We start from the raw sequence: 19,469 nt of genomic DNA, 5'->3' as shown, positions 1-19,469 counted from the left end.
CTGTTACACGGCGAAGTGAAGGTGCGGTGCCGTGTGTTGTACTATAACGGAGCTATCTTCGCGGCGTGGCTCGATTCTTCTTGGGATCCCGTGACGCTCCTCGTCATCGTTTCTCGCGCTAATAACTGTCTCGTGAAATTCGACCAACTTTCATGAAAAAAAAAAAAAAAAAAAAAAGGAAAAAGAAAAAGACAAATTTTACCGTAATATAGACGGTGTTATTATCATTCTACGAGAGACGCAGTGTTCTTGTTGCGGCTCCTTTATTCGTGCCAAGTTATATAAAGCGAAAAGTTTCGTCTTACGTAAAGGCAGAACTTTGAAGTTGAATCGCATTGCTCCTCGACGAAGCGTGCCAAGATGCGGGAAGACACAGGAACGTAGGGAAACGAAGATATGGACTTTACAGGAACGTAGTTAACATTTTTATTCGCATTTTAGTTCTAACTTTTTTTTAACAAAATTACTTTGGCTCATCTCAACGAGTCATTCTTAAAAAAAAAATATATATATATATATAAGTATCATACATAATTGCCTCTCTTTTGGGAAAAATATTCTCTGCAGTTCTTCGGCGAGGTATTTGTCATATTCGATCACAATTGTCACTCAAGATTGGTAATTAAGGGAATTGTTCGGTTTCAATTCCACGCAGTAGGAATAATCGAGCTGCAGGACAACGTAACGATTATTCACGAACGATCGTTTGAAAGGGTAAGCGTTCCCTCGAAACAGCATTGGGCACACGGGTTGCTTTCCAGCAGCCTTAGCCACTCCGTTGTCCACAAGGTCCCACAAGTCGATCATTTGGCATTGCGATGGCCTGAAATCCAAAATTCTAATTCACCTGTGTGCAACGTTTAACAAATATTGCGTTAATTAATTTCACGAATTTACTAAAATGTTTCATTACAAATTTGCGTAGCCAAAGCACATCGATGCCTCTAGAATAACGTATCCGACCTGCAAGTTCCTAAGCGTGACGTATACGGATGTGACGTCTTTTCTGCTGAAGACCTCGTAAACTTTCATAGTCCGATCTCTGGAACGTAAACCAGAAGGATAATAAATATCAAAACTGAGATCTATACGACGTTACGATCCAGGGAATAGCAAGCTTTATGTACCTCATCTCTTTACTCTCGTAGTAAGGGTTATTGACGATCGGCCTTCCCGTGGAGAGCATTAAGTTCGCCATCAAAGACATCTTCCCGGCAAACACGGCGTGTTCAGGTGTATTCTTCTTGATCCATTCGAATAGTTCTTCTTGCTCGATGTCACTGTATTCGCCTTGATTACCACGATGAAAAAGATCAAGCGATAAACAAGGTTTATATTTAATACCGAATCTTTTTTCTTTAACTATAATATAGTTACCCATAACGCTTCTCTCTTCCTGCAGTATTTCTAATCCGTGGTAAGATATCGCTGATATCAATAGAACTATAATGGCAGTCTTGGTTATCTTTCTCTTTATACCGAGTTTCTCCAGATATCTGTTCGCGCATATCGTGCCGGCTATTATACATAGATGAGGATTCATAAACAGTTTCAATCTCATGATAAAAACCGCCATGATAATGAAGGCTCCGGTCTGCAGTCCGTTGTACGCCAGATCCGCTTCTATGCATTTGGGATACCCTTTGATTTTGTAATTCCTGTACCAAAAATAGACGACCAGCATTCCGGCGAGAATGGCAGACGGTAGAAGTAGCGTTTTTGTGATCGCCTCGTAGCTTCTGTATTGAAGGAAATCGAATTCTGGGGAGCACGTGTACAGCATCGTGTGAAAATCTTTGTAACCGATCAGTTTCGTTTTAAGTAAATTGAACACGTGCGCCGTGTCCTCGTATAACAAGGCGTAGATCGACTTTAAGTACACCGTACACAAGATCGTGAAAACTATTTCGAGGATCGTTTGTAATTTTGCGCCGATAAATTTGGTCAATTTCTCTGTTACGTTTAAAGCGTTGCTAACGAACAGAAGACACAAGTACATAGAGAAAAGCAAGGGGAAACTGTCGGTGATACCCATTGCTATCACGATGGACCAACCGTGAACTTTAGAGATAGATCTGTAAAGGTCGTTCGAAATTATTTTCATCCATTTTAATATTAAGAGGGCAACGATTTGCGTGATGAATACGAAATGGGAAAATTGCCAGCAACATAAACTAATTATCGTTGCCATGCCCATTTTCTGAAAGAATGAAATTTCTTGTTACTTTGTGCAAAAATATTCCAATCTATTTGATCATCGTACGTCTCAACACACCTGAAGTAAGTCTTTTGGTATTTTTTGCCTGTTCTGTTGAGTACCCTCTCTAAGAATCAGAGTCAACGTATACATTTGACATAGTAAAACAGGGTACGCGAAACTTTCTCTCAATGGTGGGGACCACTGAACACGAGTACATTCATTATGGTTATAAAAGAAGAGAAGCACTGCTATGAATCCACTGTACAGGCTATTACCAAGAAAAGTGGCATAATAGAATAGTATAGCTACTGTAAGTATAGTGGAAGTCCAAACAATCTCCAAATAAAAGTAAACTGGGACGCCTAGACCCTCGCAACTGGTTACCGGTGACAAACCTTCTCCTCTTTCTATCTGAAAGTGATTCTTTTCTAGTTCTCCCATAAGAAGCGATACTCACATTGCATTGCTTTATGCATACAGAGTCTGTAAGATCTATATAAAGATCCTTGAATAAATATTAAATAAAATCTGACTCTGTATACAAATCTAACGAAAATGAATCTCACTTGCCAACACTGCTCTATAGATATAAGCCCCAAATTCTTGGCACAATGGTAAAGATATCCAGCCACTAACTGTAAATGATCAATTCTATCTTATACATTTGAATCTTTGTTGTCCAATAACCTAACCAAAGTAACTAATATTCGTCATAGAATACAATACCTCTGGTAGCAAGCTATATTTTCTAGCCGCGTTGATAACGTTCCCATATTCCGAAATATTATCGTGGCTAATCTTTCTCAGCCCGTCCATAAATGTTTTTGATTCCGCGATCGTCTTGTAATAAGAGTAATACATCCCCTGAACAGAAAATAAACAAAACATACCTGGTTATCTCCACGAATATTTCGTCAATTTGTCGATATCATTCGAAACTCGTACCATTTCCGTGCGAAAAGACATTTCTCTCTCGATTTCGGACAGATGCGAGAAATGCCGGTCATTTTCGAATAGCGTAGACACATGCCAATGATGAAACAAGCCAAATGCCAAACCTGTCACGGGAGACGAGATGATTTTATGATAACACTGACAGGAAACCACACAATTAGCCTTCTTCTTTCGCGAGGAGGCTTGTACCTATGAGATCCACAGCTAATTCGTAGAAAGTCACTCGTTTACGCAACAATTTTTCCACACTCTTATGCTTCTTGTCACTTTCCGCCGCCATCTTTGGAAGCCAAGTGAAGCAGTCACGTGATCGCAGCTATTCGCGCGCCATCGGTCGGTGCGGTTTGAAAATTGTCTTTTCGATCAATCGAAAAATCTATTTGAATTTGATTGATTTTTTCGTGGAAAAGGTTACATATGAAAACATGAAATTTTATGTCAACTTTTTAAAAAGATTATAAAATGACGATGGTAAGTGTTCTACGTAAACACGATTCATTTATAAAACGCAAAATATCACGATAATTGTACGAACAGCGTACAAGTGTAATTTATTTTTCAAGAAAAAAAAAAAAATTGTTCGAATTTTGACAATTTGGGTTGAATTATCGTTGCATGCTAAAAAATACTTCGAGAATTCGAATAGCCGTTTAATCCTCGATAAGAGGGAAATAAATTTGACTCTGAAACAGTTTCTACGGCCCTGGATGCGCGCGTACAGCCAAGCGTGCACTCCCGTTATCGATCAGTCGCGTGTTAGTCCACCGTGACATGGAGGATCTCCTGCTGCAGATCGTCCGAGAATCGAGCAATGCAAAATTACAAAATTTGCGGAAATCAGCGCAGGAAGCGTACGGTGAGTCGATTCAAAACATTCCTTATTCTTTATTCCACGCTTTTCATTCCGTTCAACTTTCACACTTGACCCATTTCGAGGCTCCGAACAACACTTTGGCCTTTGTTACGCTCTTCCATTAATTTATTACCACCCACCACTTCCATTAATTCGAATCAATTATAATTTACTTCTAGAAACAATAAGAAACTTACTTTTACTTTTAACGCATAATAACTCGTAATTCGTAGCGAAAGATATTTTATTTCCCGAATTTACGGGTTTCTGCAGACTTCCTGGACAAACAGCAAGGGTTGTTACGCGATCCACCTCACGAGCTGCGAGCAAAATGTCTACACGCCTTTCAGCTAGCATTAGAGACGAAGAGGAGCAAATTCGTTGCTTTTGGCCTGTCGGGATTACACGTGAGCCCGTTTCAATTTTCTTTTTTTCTTTCTTCTTTCCCTACCCATATTGCGCTACTTTGGTATCGCGTGAATTGTCGCATCCGCTGTTGGGAAGCGATAAAAACGAATTGATATCGACGACACGGTTGTGACAGCAAGTTGTACGGTTGTAAACCAAGATTCTGACGTGTCCGTGCCCGCGTATACCAAAATCAATACCCTTAACGTTTATTCCTCTCAGATTTTTCAAAATCAGATTCGCATTATTCATCCGATATTTTTTTTTTTTTTTTTTGAATTCAGAAAATGTTAAGGGACGACAGATTCCAGTCACCGTACGAGCCAGAAGACGATTCTCTCTGGCTACCCGCACAAATGTTGCACGCGATGAGTTCCATGTTATCGCAATCGGACGACACTCAGACGGACATGCTGAAAGTGAGCGTTTAATTGGAAATCGAAAAAAGAAATTAAATTCGAGCCGGCTGTCCCCATCGATCTTTTCCAGGTTCTGTTACAAGTGGCCTGCTCTTCTTATTGGACAATGAACGGTCGTTTAATAATCGCCATTCTCACTACCTGCTGCGAGGCTTTCGAAAATGGGAATCAAGCTGTGAGGACCGCTGCCCAAGCTGCAACCAGTCAAACGTTGCGATCCTTCTGCTTGTTCCTAGGTAGGCAATTCCTCCCCCGTTATCATCCCGTGACACGTGCTGCAATTTCCGTGAACGTCATCGCTGTCGACGGAACTCGTCACGAACCAAAGTTTGATCGATCGAAATCTTAGGCTCGCGTGACCACGAATCGAATTCCTCAGCCGCGATTAAAAGTTAAGAAAAAAAAAGAACACTTTCGCGAATTTTTTCATCAGACGAGGAATGCCAGGAGATGGACGAGAACGCGAAGAAGAATAAAAATTTGTGGGAAAGAGGTGTCTCCTGTTTCAACGAAGCTCTACCGATACTTCAGTACATCTGTAGCAAGTTGGACGAGGCTCAAAAGTAAGAAAAAAAAAAAAGAGAAGCGATAAGTCTCTCATAAAAAAAAGTAACTTTAGAAAATCTTATCCCAGCAACGGAAGGAACGGGAACACGGTTGTGTTTCTGTTGGAGTGTCTGCACACTTTAATCTCATCCCTGCCGCAGAAGATACACACGAACGGACATTTCACCACCTTTCTGTGGCAAAAGTTTTGCCCCGCGTTGATAGCTTTCCTGGGCACGCCGAGGGTCGACAAGACCTTCACCTCGAGGGAGGGGAAGGAGAACGAGATCGGGAGAGGATCCGGATACTTGGCCACGTCTCTGAGCTTCGACAGCCACCAGGCCAAGACCGTTTACAGGTGGGATTAATTTTAAATTTTGAAGAATTTGCACAATTCGATTTTTCTTTTTCCCCCCCTCCCCCTTTTTCTCTCTTCTCGGGGACAGTATCGGGACGGAGTTGGTCCGATTGGTGGGGTGCGTGGGCCCCCTTCGCCCTGTCCTAGAATCAGTGTTCCACAGGATGTTGCTCTATCCTCCGCCCCAGCAACGTCTGGAACCTTTGAAAGCTCTGAAGGAACTTCTACGAAGCCCGAGCCGGATGGTGGACTTTGCCGGCCCTTTGCTCGTGGAGGAGGAGAAGTCCAGCCACATCCAGAGCGACATGGCTCTGATGAGACTGTAAGAATGATATTATCGATAAGTTTTTCATTTCGATGAAAGAATAAGGAGCGGGGTGGGAGTTGAACGGTTGACGCGTGAACGATTTGACGGCAGAGCGATGGACTCGATCGAGGAGTCGACGAATGGCGGTTTGAGCACGTTGCACGCCAGCGTGTCGTGCGTGGTCGCGATGCTCTCCGCCCTCCAGGAATTGTGCGAGGGGAAGGCCATTAACCACACCTACACGTGCACGATCAACAGTTTGTACGAGGATCTGGAGTCTTGCGACTACAAAGGTCCTTTGACCTACCAGAGCATGGCACGGTTGCCGAAAACCTACAGGTGAATTTTATCGGGCGAAGATAAATGAATGAATGAATAAATAAGGTGGAACAGAGCGGGATGACTTGTTTTCAGGGAGCAATTGGAGCTGATGAAAAAGGGGATAGGCTCTGACTCGGATTCGTCGGGTCACGGCCCGTCCGAGGACGGCGACTCGACGGACACCGAGGGCCCTCAGAACGAGTCCGACGAGATTCAAGAGGAGAACAGCCTGGAGGACAACGACTACGCGATAGAGAACGAGAGAGAAAGATTGAGGCTGGAGAAGCTGCCGAAATGCCTTCACGTGGGCCGCCAGGTGGCCGACGAGTGCAACGTGGACATGGAAAGGCACAACGCGAGAAAATTCGTGAGAACGTTGAAAAGCGATCTCATACCCATGGTTTTGTCGCTCAGAAGCAACATCGAGGTCGACGAAGCTCTTCAGAACTTTGCCTCGGAATATTGCCAGGGTACGGTCGGTCTTGGAACTCGTCTTGTCTCGCAACTTTATCTCACCGGGAGATGAAGAAACTTGTCCACGTAATTTTCACAGGTGTTTTCACAGCCCAACAGAAGATGCAGGAACAGACGGACACGAGCACGGACTCGTGCGCCCTTATCACGATAATGAACGCCGATGGGATTTATCTCGCCACGTACGCGGCTTTGCTGCTCAACCTCAAGTTGATCAGGATCAATTACTATCACGAGGATAATCGTCAAGTTCCTATCAGCGAGGTATCCATCCACCCGTATTCGCGCCTTCTCCTCCCTCCAGCTTCAGCTCCTTTTCTCTCTTTTCTCTTCCCAGGAACAATTTGTGGAGGAGGTACACGGATCTGGAGTTTTGGTGTACCTTTCGGCTACCTGGTTGTCCGAGCTGTATCAACAAGTTCTGGCCTGTAATCTGCTCGAAAAGTGCGGCTACAATCCGCACTACACGGAGAATAGCGCGCTGATAAACGTGTTAACCGGTAAGCGGAATCCTCCTCCAAGAATGGAGACGGTCCAAGATGTAATACGGATAATAGAGGAATCTGTAATTTCGGTCAAGATGTCGATGGGATTCCTGGGAGCCAGAGAGGCGGGCAGCTTCTGTCCGACTACATAAGATTGGAGAAAGCTCAGTTGTCTCGAAGCGAGCCAACGCCGGAGGCGGAAGCGGGAGCCAAGTTGTCGAGAAGAGTATTGACGTGCTGTTGGGGGAGCATGATGACAGTTTTGACGACAGGATTGAATCCTCCCAAGGAGCAGAATAACAAGGGGATTCTTAGCAGAGACGGCGGTAGGCGAGGAGTCAGAGATACCGTGATCTTGTCCTTGGAAGGTCTTCACAAGGCAGCGATTCTCAGCAATATACTCGGTCGGTATCTCCGAATCATCGTTTATCAGAACTTTTTCATTTTCGACTTGACCTAATTCGATTAATTTTCTTCTTTCTTCGTGTTGGTCCTATTCAGGTCTGCAGAATCGATGCGGTTCCATATTCGCCTTGCTTGTCAAAGCGGCCTGCACGGAACAGTCAATCTCGAAAATCACCAGAACGAAGGACGTTCTACGGTTGAAATTGCAAAACAGGGCGACCAACATTCACACGTCGCACGCGTTGAGCATGGACGTGCTTCTGGGCAAAGGTTTAGAGCTGGGAAGCCACGGTAGCGATTGTTGGCCTCACGTTTTCACGTATGACATTTTTAAGATCAGATCTTCTCGAGTTAATAAATTATAATAATAACGACGATTCCATGTTCTTTTTTTTTTTTTAAAAAAGGTGCTGTCTGTACGTGAGCAAATTGGAACACGATTTCTTCGGGAGAAATCAAAATCCATCGTTGCCCAAGACTCAGCAGAAGAAAGATAAGAAGGAGAATTCGAGCGGGGATCCGAAAGGGAGTCAGGACAGATTGAAGCTTAACTTCAACATAATCGAGGAAGAGGAGACTTGGTAAAACGTCATTCGAAGAAATTATTAATAACTTGTAATAGATGTAACGATTTATCGTTGAAGAAGAAGAAGAAGAAAAAAAAATTAAAATTGTTTCAGCGTGGACGTATACAGTTTCCTGTCAAGTCCGTACACCCATAATTCCAGTACGGACACGATTCCAGAAATAATACAAGAATCGAACGCCGACGGCCAATTCAACGGGATTCTTCCCGCTGATTACGCGGCGAAGATCATCTGCGTTTTATCCCAACAAGTGGACAGATTGTTCGAGAACGCGGCGTTGAAGTTAAACCTTAAAGCGTTGTGCTTGTTCCTCACCGCTCTCTGCAAGGCGAGCAAAGCCCAGTTATTCAAGACCACGGACGGGTCCAAAGACAATAAGAGATTCTGGTGGAGAAGGAGTAAGCCGAGAGAGAACGAAATGAACGTGCTCCTTCTGGCTCGATTAGGGGAAGTGATGTTGAAGTGTGTGAAGAGTGGAAGGCCTCTGATCCATATAATGAGGGTAAGAGAAAGATAGATAGATATGTACGCACGTCCCCCTTTCGAGTCCCCTCTCGAGAAGTGGAAGGATCAAAGGTTGGAAATGTTTCAGGTTTGGAGTATCCTGGGGCCGCACTTTATGGAGGCAGCCTGCCACAAGGACCGTGGCATTTCGAAGAAGGCGGTGCAATGCATTCACGACTCGATGGCGGCTTTGTTGAACGAGCAAATGGAATTACCCCACTTCCACTTCAACGAGGCACTGTTCAAACCTTTCGAGAACCTATTGTGTCTGGAACTTTGCGACGGCGACGTTCAAGATCAAGTGAGTTGAGCGGAATCGGTCTCGTCCAACTTGGAATCGATCCAAAAAGCGGTTGCGAATCCCTTCCAGATCGTCAGCTGCATCTGCGAGTTCGTGGAGACGAACAGGACCGAGATACGATCCGGGTGGCGGCCTCTGTTCGGCGCGCTACGCGTAGCTTCGGTCGGCAATTCAGATTCCGTCGAGTCCGCCCCCCTCCTCGAGGTGTTCAGGGTGTTTCTATCAACGGACAACACGCTCGTGTTCGCGAACGCGGCGCTAGATTGCATCCTGTGCCTGTTGAAGCACGTGCGCGGGATCGGGGACGCGGACGGCCACCAGGACGAGCAGGAACAGATCGACGCGGTCGAGTCCCGCAGGATGAGACTTTGCGTGGAGAGTCTCAAGTACCTTCTAAGCTGTAGCGACATCCTCGCTTCCATGTACGGTATGCCGGCCTGCCCCATCTTTCACTCGGCTCAGAGGATCCAGGTCTCGACCATACCGCAATACGTCGACCCAACGATACCTAACTCGGAACTGATCAGATTCGACAAACACGCGGAATCTATGCAGGAAACTATCCCCGAAAGGCCGCACGACGTCTTGATGGACAACGTGCACGCGATCACCACTCTGCAAAGCATGGACAAGCCCAGCGGTATACTGAGAGTCTGGTACATTCTGATCGAGGGTTTGGCGAGCGCAACCATGATCTGCCCTAAACGCTACCAACCGCACACTTTGGAGACCTTGTTCCATCTGCTCAGGGACACCCTCAATGTCCCCGGCCCGACCTTTGGATTGTACTGCGTCAACCATCTTCTTCTGCCCATGGTCCAGAATTGGTTGAGGAGGACGTCCAAGATATTCAGGGGATGGGACAACTTTGCGCCTAACTTTAAACAGTGCTGCGGCCTCACCACCGATCTCGTTGTCGACTACTTGACGCACTTGCAAGGTGACGAAAGAAAGAAAGAAAGGAAAAGGACGCGCGTGTGGAGAGCGAATAAGTAAATTTCTCGATCGATATTTCAGGAGCGGACGTAGTTCGAAACGACGCCTATCTATCGGCCACCACCCTGATGTTGAAGCAGTTGTTACTAGTGATGGCGGAATGCGTCGTTCAACCCACCGAGAGCATAGCTCGTCTAGGTTGCGCCTGTATCAGGTAAGTCGGTAACCTCCAAACTTTCCTCCTTCCAGAGTTTCCAACGCATCCGTTGACGCGATCGAAGTCCCCCTCCCCTCTCTCTCAACGCCGATGACTCAGCATCGAATTAAGATCACCGATTCGCGAACAAGGCGAATCCATCCTCCTCCTCCTCCTGGTTTTTCCACCGAACGCCCTTCTCCTTTCCAGAACGACGAGGAGAATATACAATCGGTGGTCCCGAAAGAGCGAAAATTCGTAGAGCTGGAAGAGAGAGAGAGAGGGTGAATCATAACGCGGAGGTAAGGTTGGAATGTCGATCGACGGAGGAGTTAGACGCACGGTCGTGGTACGGGCGTAGCGTGCGTGTAAGATGATAACGAAGCTTGACAGGCTGTCCGGTGGGATAAGGTAGCCACCGACACTCGACACCCCCGGAGCGTCGTGCCAGCGACTCGCACGGAGCCGCCTGCATCTCGTCCTCCTCCAACTAACGCCCCGATCGGGCCCGTTTTCTCGTCCGTTTTCTCCATATTAAACTGCACGGGCGCGCGCACACATGGACGGCCGCGTGTGTAATTCAATCCCGGGCCGGGGTCGATCGGCGAGTATCGATGTACAGGCGTGCGCGGAGTTTAAAAACGGGACAGGTTCGCGGGCAGATAGGCTAGAGAGAGGCTATGGCACTGAACGGGATCCCTGATCTGAAATCTTAGAGTCACCCACTCTCGACCCAATTTTTTCCTCCATTTTTCCCTCCTTTCGATCCGTTTCCTGTATTCGGTGCGTGCACTCGTCGCGGAATCGTTCGTCCTTTCAGCTGTAGGGTCGGTTTGCGCAGGCACGTCCTGGTGAGCAGCGGCCCCCTCCTCACCCCGGAACAATGGGAGGTGTGCGGCGTCGCTTGTTACCGGGCTTGTTCGAATTCCCTTCAAGAGTTGCACCAGCTGACCATGGCTTTCTCGCCGAGATCCGAGTCGTTTTACGGGGACGTCGCACAGGTCAAGGTTGCAGCGAGGCGGGATGCGACGGTGGAGGAGTCGGAAAGGCTGCGACAACTCGCCGCTCAGGTACGTTTCTCGTCTAATCAGATCTCTCTGTCTGGAAGTTTCTAATTATAACGATATTCTGGCTGTTTGACGTTCGTTGTGCTTCTCTGTGCCCTCATACTCGCCACTCGAACTTGCTCGGCTCAGCCGCCCGTTTCGTCCCCGAAACATCCGAGTTCGAATCGAATCGTTGTTACTCGACTCCCCTTGTAACCTCGTTTCTCTCCCTTCCTTCTTCTTCTTCCTCCTCTTCTTCTTCTTCCAATCCAAAAATCCTTTGTCGCTTTGTTACTTTTTTACTTTCTCCCGCGAATTGGCTGGTTTCGTATTTATTTATTTTATATATACATATATATATAAATATATTTATATATATATTTATTCATTTCGGTGTACGTGAGCGAGAGAGTGTTAACGCATAGAAGTATATTGACGAGGATTGCCTCTGTGTGTGTGTGTGCGTGTACATGCGCGTGTGTGTGTATGAGAAAGAGAGAGAGAGATACGTGGTGCCCTCCTGACCTGACTTGCTCTCAGGTGAGCCAGCTGCGCGAGGTATTGTCCGCCATCAAGAGACAGAATGCGGCTTCACTGCCGACGACACCTTTCCAGGATTCGATGACCATTGAGACGACACTGATCGACCAGCACACTACCTCCTACTCCGTTGGTTGTAGGCAGCACACGACACCCCTCGATTACACTAACACTACGTCGAACACGGGCCCCCATTGGCTTTAGCCGCCCACGGTAACTCACGTCATGGATTTTAAGAAAAAAAAAATCTCTGAAGAGAGAATAAAGAGAAAGAGAGAAAGGAAAAAAAAAATAAGAATAGGAAAGAGAATAGCAAACAGACAATTGCAGAATGTAATCGCATCGATTCTTCTTCTGTCGACCGATTTTAAAAGGGGAAAAAAAAAAAAAAAGAAAAGGTTCTAATTGGAGAGAGAGAGGGAAAGAGAGAGAGAGGGAGAGAAAGAGAGAGAGAGAGAGTTTTCGACTCGCAGTAATTATCGATCTATCGCGGTTTTATTCGAGAGGAAGATAACGAAAGAAAAAAAAGGAAAAAACCTCGTGACACGTGGTCGTTTGTCGACAGGCCTGCTTTCGAGCCACGTTTCTTCGCGATTCAAGATTCACTGCAACCGCAGCTTTTCTATATGCCTTAAGAAGCTCATACATATATAGTTCCTTAAACGAAGAAAAGAAAGAAAAAAAGAAAGAAAGAAAGAAAGAAAAGTATTCCTCGCGCGATATTGCGCGATCGTAGATATTTTTATTCTAGATACAGATTTTTCTATTTTTTTCTTTTTCTTTTTTTTTTTTTTTTTTTTTTTTTTCCTTGCAATCAACGTGCCTCGTGAATCGTGCGCTTTTGCGTGTGTTTGAGCTAGCATCTGAATGGCTGAATCGCATACGGTGGCGTAGAATTAGAAAGCATTCGACCCATATGGGACCGTTATCTTATACATCCTTATTGAGCATATATAACTTGGTTTAAAATATATCGCAACGCAAACGAGACGAGGGACGAGAAGGAGGGAGAGAGAGAAAGGGAGAGAGAGAGAGGGAGAGAGAGAGAGAGAGAGGAAAAGGAAAAAAAAGTTTTTAAATCGTTTTTTTTAAAATCTCGAATTCTATGCCACTGTGCAAACTTGCATATAGATGTTTGAATGTTTTAAGAAAGAAAGAAAAAAAAAAAAAAAAAAGAAAGAAAAGAAAAAAAAAAAAAGTCAGGCGAGAAAGAAAGAAAGAACGATGAAAAATCTTTGTACTTTGACGAGACTGCGTTCATTTGTCAACACGTTCGTGGTTTTAATGTATTTTTGTACCGCTCGAATGTGTTCGATGCAGAATGTGTCAAATACAGAATGCTTTTATCATTCGCTCTTATATGCGTGTTCTTATATTGCACCCTTTATTCCTTTATCGGCCTGCGCGATGAATATCATATGTATATATACATGTATACATATATATATCCATACACACACACACACACACGAGGGGAAAAAAAAAAAAATAAAGGAAACGAAGGAAAAGAATCGAAGTATGCCTGTCGACGGTGAAGCGACACGATTTGTCATCGATCATCTCGTTTAGATGTTTGCACTCGCTGGTAGAAGGCACGAACGAGGTCCTTTCCCCTCCTCGCCCCCCTTTTATCAAAATACTCCTCTTAGAAATTTATCATATTTTTCTCGACTTCTCTCGATTCGATCGGGCTATTTTTTTATTTTGATCTTTATCTTTATTCTTTATTGTCAGAGATTCAGAGATGGTCGGAAAAATATAAAATAATCGATCGACAAAGATAATTAGCGAAAACAAGGAAGGACCCCGTCGTTGGCCGAGATATCATTTAAATTCAACTTGGCACGGTCTTGCGTATATCACCATTAAAATCCATGGCTTGAGTCCATGGCATAGAATTTCACTGTCACATAATATGTACGTGATGAGATATACGACACCTATTCTAGAAGCTGCAGCTTTCGTAGAATGCACACATGTTTACTGACTGACCGAATTAATCGAATCACGTTTAGATTCGAAGCTAGAACCACCACGATACGACTCTTGCGACTTATTCATCGTCAAAAAAAAAAAAAAAAAAAGAGAAAAAAAAGAGAGAAATAACAGCGCGTTCGTCCATCTTTTTTTTTCTTTTAGTTGCATACACGCGCACATATACACACACAGATACACGATACATGTACACACGTACATACACACATCACGACGATATCATTTGCAACAGTTTTTCAGGCATCGCGCACGATTGCTTTTGTAGCTTCTCGAGTCGAATAAAACAACGCATAAAACGAGAGAGGGAGAAAGAAATCGGACGGAAATTATTATTATTATTATTATTCGTCATCGTACAAATAAATTCGTTTCAATTTGAAAGAGAGGGAGAACAATTAGAAAGAGAGAGAGAAAAAAAAAATACGTGTCGAGGATCTACGAAGAATCGTGCGATGAAAATTGAAGGACGAGCGGCGAGTAAAGAGATTTGAAGAAACGTCTTGTTGTCTTCAGGTGTTCCTCATGGAGGAACAGCGCACCGAAGACAGTTCGAGACGACCCGACGACAGATCCTACGTTTTCCTTCTCTACCCACCCTCGGTGGGTACCACGCTCAATCCCGATCTTTATATCGTTAGAGTACAGCTCAGAGCATTGGTCGTCGGCCTCCTTGTACATCAGATGCTTCTTCATTGCATCGCCAGTATTCTTTTGCAAGGGCCTGACTCTTCCTTCCCCAGGTAAGCTCTATCTACCTATCTTTCTTTCTTTCTTTCTTTTTCTTCCTTCCTCCCTCCCTTCTTTCTTTCTTTCTTCGAAACGAATCCCTTGTAAATTCTTAATCACCGTCCAATGTCTGCATGGGCCCGAAATTTCAGCTTGTCCAACGTCATACCCCCCCAATCGGCCGCGTCGACATCGCCGAAATCAATCGTGCCGGGCTACCTCCCTTACCTGACCAACCACCACGTGGACATCTTCCTCTCGGCCCTGGATCTGTCCTACGCGACCGCGTTGAAGTTCGACTGCCGGCCCGGCTTGAAGTTCTTGGTCCAGAAGGTGGCCAACCTGCCCCAACCGGCGAACCTCTACCGTCAAGCGGGGGTCGCGTGGACCATCAAGATCGTCACCCTGTTCGAGCTGTGCCTGCACGAGATAGAGGAGGCAAGGGCGAGCCTGGAGACCGTGAAGACGATCCTCACCTCGGCCTCGAGCCCGGCCGAGGGCAACGAGCAAGGGGATCGGGCGTCCTTCAAAAAAGACCCCACCCTCCGCAAACTGTCCAAACACCTGAGACAACTGAGGACCACGTTCCAAGAGCTTTGCGAGAGCTACGTGGAGGTGGTGCTGGACGAGGACGGGAGGCACACCAAGGTGGACAGCTTCTCCGAGAGGAAGATATTCCTGCTCGTAGCGCAACCTGACGATTTTCCAGAGATCACCGGCAAGGAGCCGATCCCGAGTTCCGACGACCGAGTCCTTCCCACTCCTGCTCCCGTCCAATTCCTCCCTTCGGACCAACATCTCCGAGGAGGAGAGAGCCGAGGGATCGAGCAGGATCGAGACGAGGAGGAGGTGGAGGAGTTGGAGAAAGAGGACGAGGAGGAGGAGGAGGAGGAGCAAGAGGAGGACATCGAGAACTACAACCCGAATCTGGACGACGAGAGCGGATCGGACGAGCTTGGGCCGGAATGCGAGGACGATCCAAGACCGTTCAGACTGTCCGACCTGGCGGTCGAGTATTCGACCGATTCCGGTCCCCAATCCGAGCCCGAAACCGACGACTCGAGGCCTCTCTCCAGATTAGGCTCGGTCACGGAGAAGGCCGTCGCGTATCCTGACAGATCCGGTGGCACCTCGAGCGAGGGTTACATAGACGGGAAATACGACTCGGCGACACCTGCCTCCCTGCGGCTGATCAACCCTCGGGATAATTTGTACTACAAGCTCGGCGGGCTGCGGAGGGCTGAATCGGCCGACTCTTTCGGCGACTCCTCGGTGCTGGAGTTGAAGGCGACGAAGGGCGGCGGTGTAACGTACGACGAGGTGGACGCGTACGGCAGGCTGGAGAGGAGGAGGAGCGACGCTTGCCTGTTGGCGGGGAAGGGGTCGTTGAGGTTCCTCGAGCCGATCGAGACCGACGAAAGCGAAACGGCGGCCCGTTACGGGTCGAGGAGCGCGGCGACGCGGTGCCGATCGGTGATGGAGTTGAGGAAAAGCGAGGAGAACGGGTCCACGGTCTCGGGGTCGTCCAACGACCTCGACCTCTCCCCCAGAATTCCCTCCTCGGGCAAGATGGTCCTCGGGGGGAGGGAGGACGAGTTGCCCAATATCTTCGACAACATAGACGAGCTGTTGCGCGACTACGAGAGGAGCAAACGAGGATTCAGGACCAACCCTTTCTTGCGAAAGAGCGAGGACGAGGAGTGCCTCGAGGAGGCCGAAGAAACGGGAAATTGCGAGGAGCCGTCGTCCACGGCGGCGTTCCACAGGAGGAGCAACGTGTTCAAAGACAGCGAGGCGCACAGGGGCGCATGGGCGGAGATGTTGAGCACCGTGCTGGATTGGACGCTCGCCTTGTCCGTAAGTCCTTATCCTTTCTTCTATAATTCACTGTGTTTCCTTTCCCGGGATCGAGAAAATATGTGAAAATTCCACGTTAAAAAAAATATGTACTTTTGACAGGACGAGCAACTGGTCCCGCTGCTTCCTGTCTTCGTGAGCGGGGTAAGAGTGCTGACCCGTTACGCGGTCGACCAGGTTCTCAAGCAACGATTGTCCACCCTTTTCCACCGAATCGCCGTGCTCTACGGATTGACGAGCAATTAGGAACAGCTTCGATACATCTGGGAACAGATGTATTTTCACGATACTTTATGAAAAAAAAAAAAAAGAAAAAGAAAACTCTTCTCATAAGCGGTAATCGAACAGAGAGAGAGAGAGAGAGAGAAAACGTCTGAAACACACGCATATAATACATATAAGAAGTGGAAGAAGCTCGTACGTCGATCAACTCGTTCGAGGAGAATAATTGGTTTCGGTCAATACTCGAGTATTTTCTTAATAGATATTTTCCAAATCTTAATATCGATAGACTGAAACACACGGAGTCTATTTATCAGATACCGAGATGAGACGATCTCGAAACGTTTTTCTCTTTTTCTTTTTTTCTTTTTCAAGAAGAATCGTTGAACGATTTTAATCGCATCTATCCTACGAAACCAGAACTCTTTGCCAGAAGAACCGTCATCGTTCCACGATTATCGAACAATTTGAAAGAAAATTGGAGAGATATTAGAAATTGCAGAAAGCCACGCTCCACTCCTCTATTCTATTCTATTCTTTCTCGGGAGGACTGAGAAGAAGAAAACGCGAAGAGAACGCATCGTCTCGTTAATTCGCAGGGAAGGGATTTTCAAATTCAGAAATGCACGGGAGCGAAAACAACTCGACTCAACGACTTTCAACGACTGTCGTCGAAGAAAGGGAGCCACGAAAGCCGGCGAAGTTCGAAGCCTCGCCTATCTCTAGTTTGTCGCGCCCTCAGACCCGTCGACACGGAGAGACAAGGATTTTATTTACGATCCACACTCTGCACGCACATCTTCTCGATTCTCATTTTATGCTCTTCGCGCTTAACTGTAGTTTGCGGTCCAGAGTCGGATGGGTTTGCTTCCATCGGTTGGAACAACGCACCAGTCGCGACGCAATGTTCGTCGATACGTTTCGCCACGCATATAAAGATATGCCTCGAACATTTTCCATCCTCCTCCTTTCGTTTGTCTGCTCTATATCTATTTTTCCACTTTTCTCGTTGAAAATTTCAGAAAGTGGAATGTTTACGAAGAAGAGTTTTTAACGAGTCTCGGACCGATTTTTCTGCATTCTCTTAGAATTTGCAGAAAAGCGAAGCAGGAACGACGAAGAAGAAGAATTACGCGTTCATCTTCCGGATTTATCTTTATTTCCCGAGGTTATTTGTTATCCAGATTGAACGTTCTCTCCGATTCCCTCGAGGATCGTTAAAGAATCGTGTCGAGCACACACGTTAACGTAGAAGGTGAGAAGAAATTAGCGAGATAAGAGTCGATAGATTTGTCGTTCGGCGAAACAGAGGAAATAATTAGGATTCGTTCTTCGACGAAGAGCGAAATTCAAACAGAGCTTTCCGATTTTCCGCCAAACGAATTTTGTGAGGGAGACGAAAGGAAAAACGAACACGACGTTATATTTTACTGTAAATAATACGTACGTCTTGCGCCACGTCCATTGTTGACGCAAATTAAAGACCAGACGAGGCTAGATAGATTTTTATCGTTTGATTTCTATCGTTTCTCCCCCATGTTTAGCCGACGACTAGCAAATGATTCTTTTTTTTTTTTTAGTTTCGTTTTTCGCTTCGATATATACATATATATATATATATATATTACACACGTATATTTTGTATATCGTTTGTAAGTAGAAGGAGACGAAAAGGGAATTAATGATTATCGACTGTTTGTATAAAATCGGTCCAATTTTCAAATTTTGTCCTAAGATTCGATCGGTGTTGTAATTGTTGAGCAATCGGATCGTTTAAATGGGGAAAAAAGAAAGAAAGAAAGAAAGAAAGAAAAAAAAAGTGCGGAGAGTTACTAATTGATAATAAAACGTGCCTATGTAGACCCTTCTTCCGTCTTCTTTCGTTCTTCTTTGTTCTCTTTTCTTTTTTTTGAAGCAATACACAAGACAAAGATGAATAAAGTTAAAAAAGAAAAAAAAATTCACCCATTCAATCGAAAATATATATATATAAATCTGTAAACGGAAATATATGGACAGTAATATGGTAATAAGGTATTTTTAATCGAAATCAGCGTAAACTCGAGCACGATAGACAAGTAAGAGATGTACGAGCGTGAAACGTTCGATTATTTCGAGTTAATAAAATAAAATTGTACTACAATTGAATCGAACGTACATTTTTATCGAGAGACGGAAACTCTGATGAAGAAACTCTCCCTTAAAACTCAAATATCGAATTTCTTTTCACCTTTTCTCCTCTCGTAAACGATGGAAATACATCTTTTTCAAGGATTTCCCTATACGACACGAAAATTTCCCTTCCCACGACTCAAACTAACTCTCAAAGGAGAAGAATCCCGAAAGGAAGGAACGGAGGAACGGAGCGAAGAAGAGGGCCACTTCGGTTCCGTCCCTCGATCGACTTGGAGAGGTATCAAAGGTGTCGACGATTTGCTGCACGGGACCAAGTGCATTTCAGTTCTTACGTTTTAACGGGCTTTGGAAAGGGCGGGAGAGTCTTGTCTGCGGTCGAGTCATCCTCGTAAAGAGGGAAGCTTACGAGCGACGGTCGCCTCGGCTTATTCCATGCTTTTATTCCCGTCCCATTCCAACAGGCAGTAAACATCAGCGAGGAGGAAGCGGAGACAAGTCGCTGGAAAGCGTGCAGCCTCTGACAGAGGATGACGAACGCAGGAAGAACTGCGTTCGTGCGTTCCTTTCGTGAAAGCCCATCCGTGGATTCTCTTCTCTCTCTCTCTACCCGTTTCAACTTTATCCTCTGCGAGAGAAAGAAAAAGAAAGAGAGAAAGAAAAAAGAAAAGAAGCGTTCGCTTCTCTGCGTTTAAA

General features: G+C 45.7%; 2 protein-coding genes across 7 annotated transcripts; one reads left to right on the top strand and one right to left on the bottom strand.

The window, feature by feature from the left end:
* Positions 1-402: 402 nt before the first annotated feature.
* Positions 403-3,500, bottom strand: LOC107993998 (probable C-mannosyltransferase DPY19L1). Of its 3 annotated transcripts, XM_017050704.3 has the most exons (9): positions 3,344-3,500; positions 3,146-3,258; positions 2,927-3,064; positions 2,767-2,835; positions 2,276-2,611; positions 1,378-2,200; positions 1,128-1,290; positions 914-1,042; positions 403-823 (listed from the first exon to the last, which is right to left on the bottom strand). In XM_017050704.3, exons 1-9 carry the CDS (start codon positions 3,432-3,434, stop codon positions 610-612), a joined length of 2,076 nt encoding a protein of 691 aa, XP_016906193.1. In that variant the 5' UTR covers positions 3,435-3,500; the 3' UTR covers positions 403-609. The 3 variants fall into 3 exon arrangements, with proteins under 3 accessions (XP_016906193.1, XP_028520691.1, XP_061940744.1); XM_028664890.2 differs by having other exon boundaries at positions 2,767-2,851; positions 3,146-3,443; XM_062084760.1 differs by lacking the exons at positions 2,927-3,064; positions 3,146-3,258; positions 3,344-3,500 and having other exon boundaries at positions 2,276-2,692.
* Positions 3,501-3,643: 143 nt separating this feature from the next.
* Positions 3,644-18,788, top strand: LOC108001018 (brefeldin A-inhibited guanine nucleotide-exchange protein 3). Of its 4 annotated transcripts, none has more exons than XM_062084749.1 (22): positions 3,644-4,010; positions 4,281-4,414; positions 4,700-4,834; positions 4,905-5,070; positions 5,268-5,397; positions 5,469-5,738; positions 5,827-6,060; positions 6,157-6,384; positions 6,460-6,836; positions 6,932-7,104; positions 7,178-7,340; positions 7,421-7,729; positions 7,827-8,049; positions 8,138-8,311; positions 8,411-8,819; positions 8,910-9,122; positions 9,192-10,062; positions 10,140-10,272; positions 11,096-11,324; positions 14,349-14,575; positions 14,714-16,418; positions 16,521-18,788. In XM_062084749.1, exons 1-22 carry the CDS (start codon positions 3,926-3,928, stop codon positions 16,662-16,664), a joined length of 6,732 nt encoding a protein of 2,243 aa, XP_061940733.1. In that variant the 5' UTR covers positions 3,644-3,925; the 3' UTR covers positions 16,665-18,788. The 4 variants fall into 4 exon arrangements, with proteins under 4 accessions (XP_061940733.1, XP_061940732.1, XP_061940731.1 ...); XM_062084748.1 differs by having other exon boundaries at positions 6,920-7,104; XM_062084747.1 differs by having other exon boundaries at positions 5,454-5,738.
* The last annotated feature ends 681 nt before the right edge of the window (positions 18,789-19,469 follow it).

The sequence above is a fragment of the Apis cerana genome, linkage group LG14 (genome assembly GCF_029169275.1).
Source record: "Apis cerana isolate GH-2021 linkage group LG14, AcerK_1.0, whole genome shotgun sequence".
Taxonomy (NCBI): domain Eukaryota; kingdom Metazoa; phylum Arthropoda; class Insecta; order Hymenoptera; family Apidae; genus Apis; species Apis cerana.
Note: the sequence above shows the minus strand (reverse complement) of the source record. Positions and strands in the feature narration are given on the sequence as shown.

What these genes read in the sequence shown, in the direction of transcription:
- LOC107993998 (XM_017050704.3), bottom strand. Translation starts at nt 3,434, where the DNA reads ATGGCGGCGGAAAGTGACAAGAAGCATAAGAGTGTGGAAAAATTGTTG. An exon ending in TGTCTTTTCGCACGGAAATG is followed by an intron (nt 3,065 to 3,145) that starts GTACGAGTTTCG and finishes TTTTCTGTTCAG; the next exon opens with GGGATGTATTACTCTTATTA. An exon ending in TACCAAAAGACTTACTTCAG is followed by an intron (nt 2,201 to 2,275) that starts GTGTGTTGAGAC and finishes TCATTCTTTCAG; the next exon opens with AAAATGGGCATGGCAACGAT.
- LOC108001018 (XM_062084746.1), top strand. Translation starts at nt 3,926, where the DNA reads ATGGAGGATCTCCTGCTGCAGATCGTCCGAGAATCGAGCAATGCAAAA. An exon ending in GTCAAGTTCCTATCAGCGAG is followed by an intron (nt 7,105 to 7,177) that starts GTATCCATCCAC and finishes TTCTCTTCCCAG; the next exon opens with GAACAATTTGTGGAGGAGGT. An exon ending in ACGGCGACGTTCAAGATCAA is followed by an intron (nt 9,123 to 9,191) that starts GTGAGTTGAGCG and finishes AATCCCTTCCAG; the next exon opens with ATCGTCAGCTGCATCTGCGA.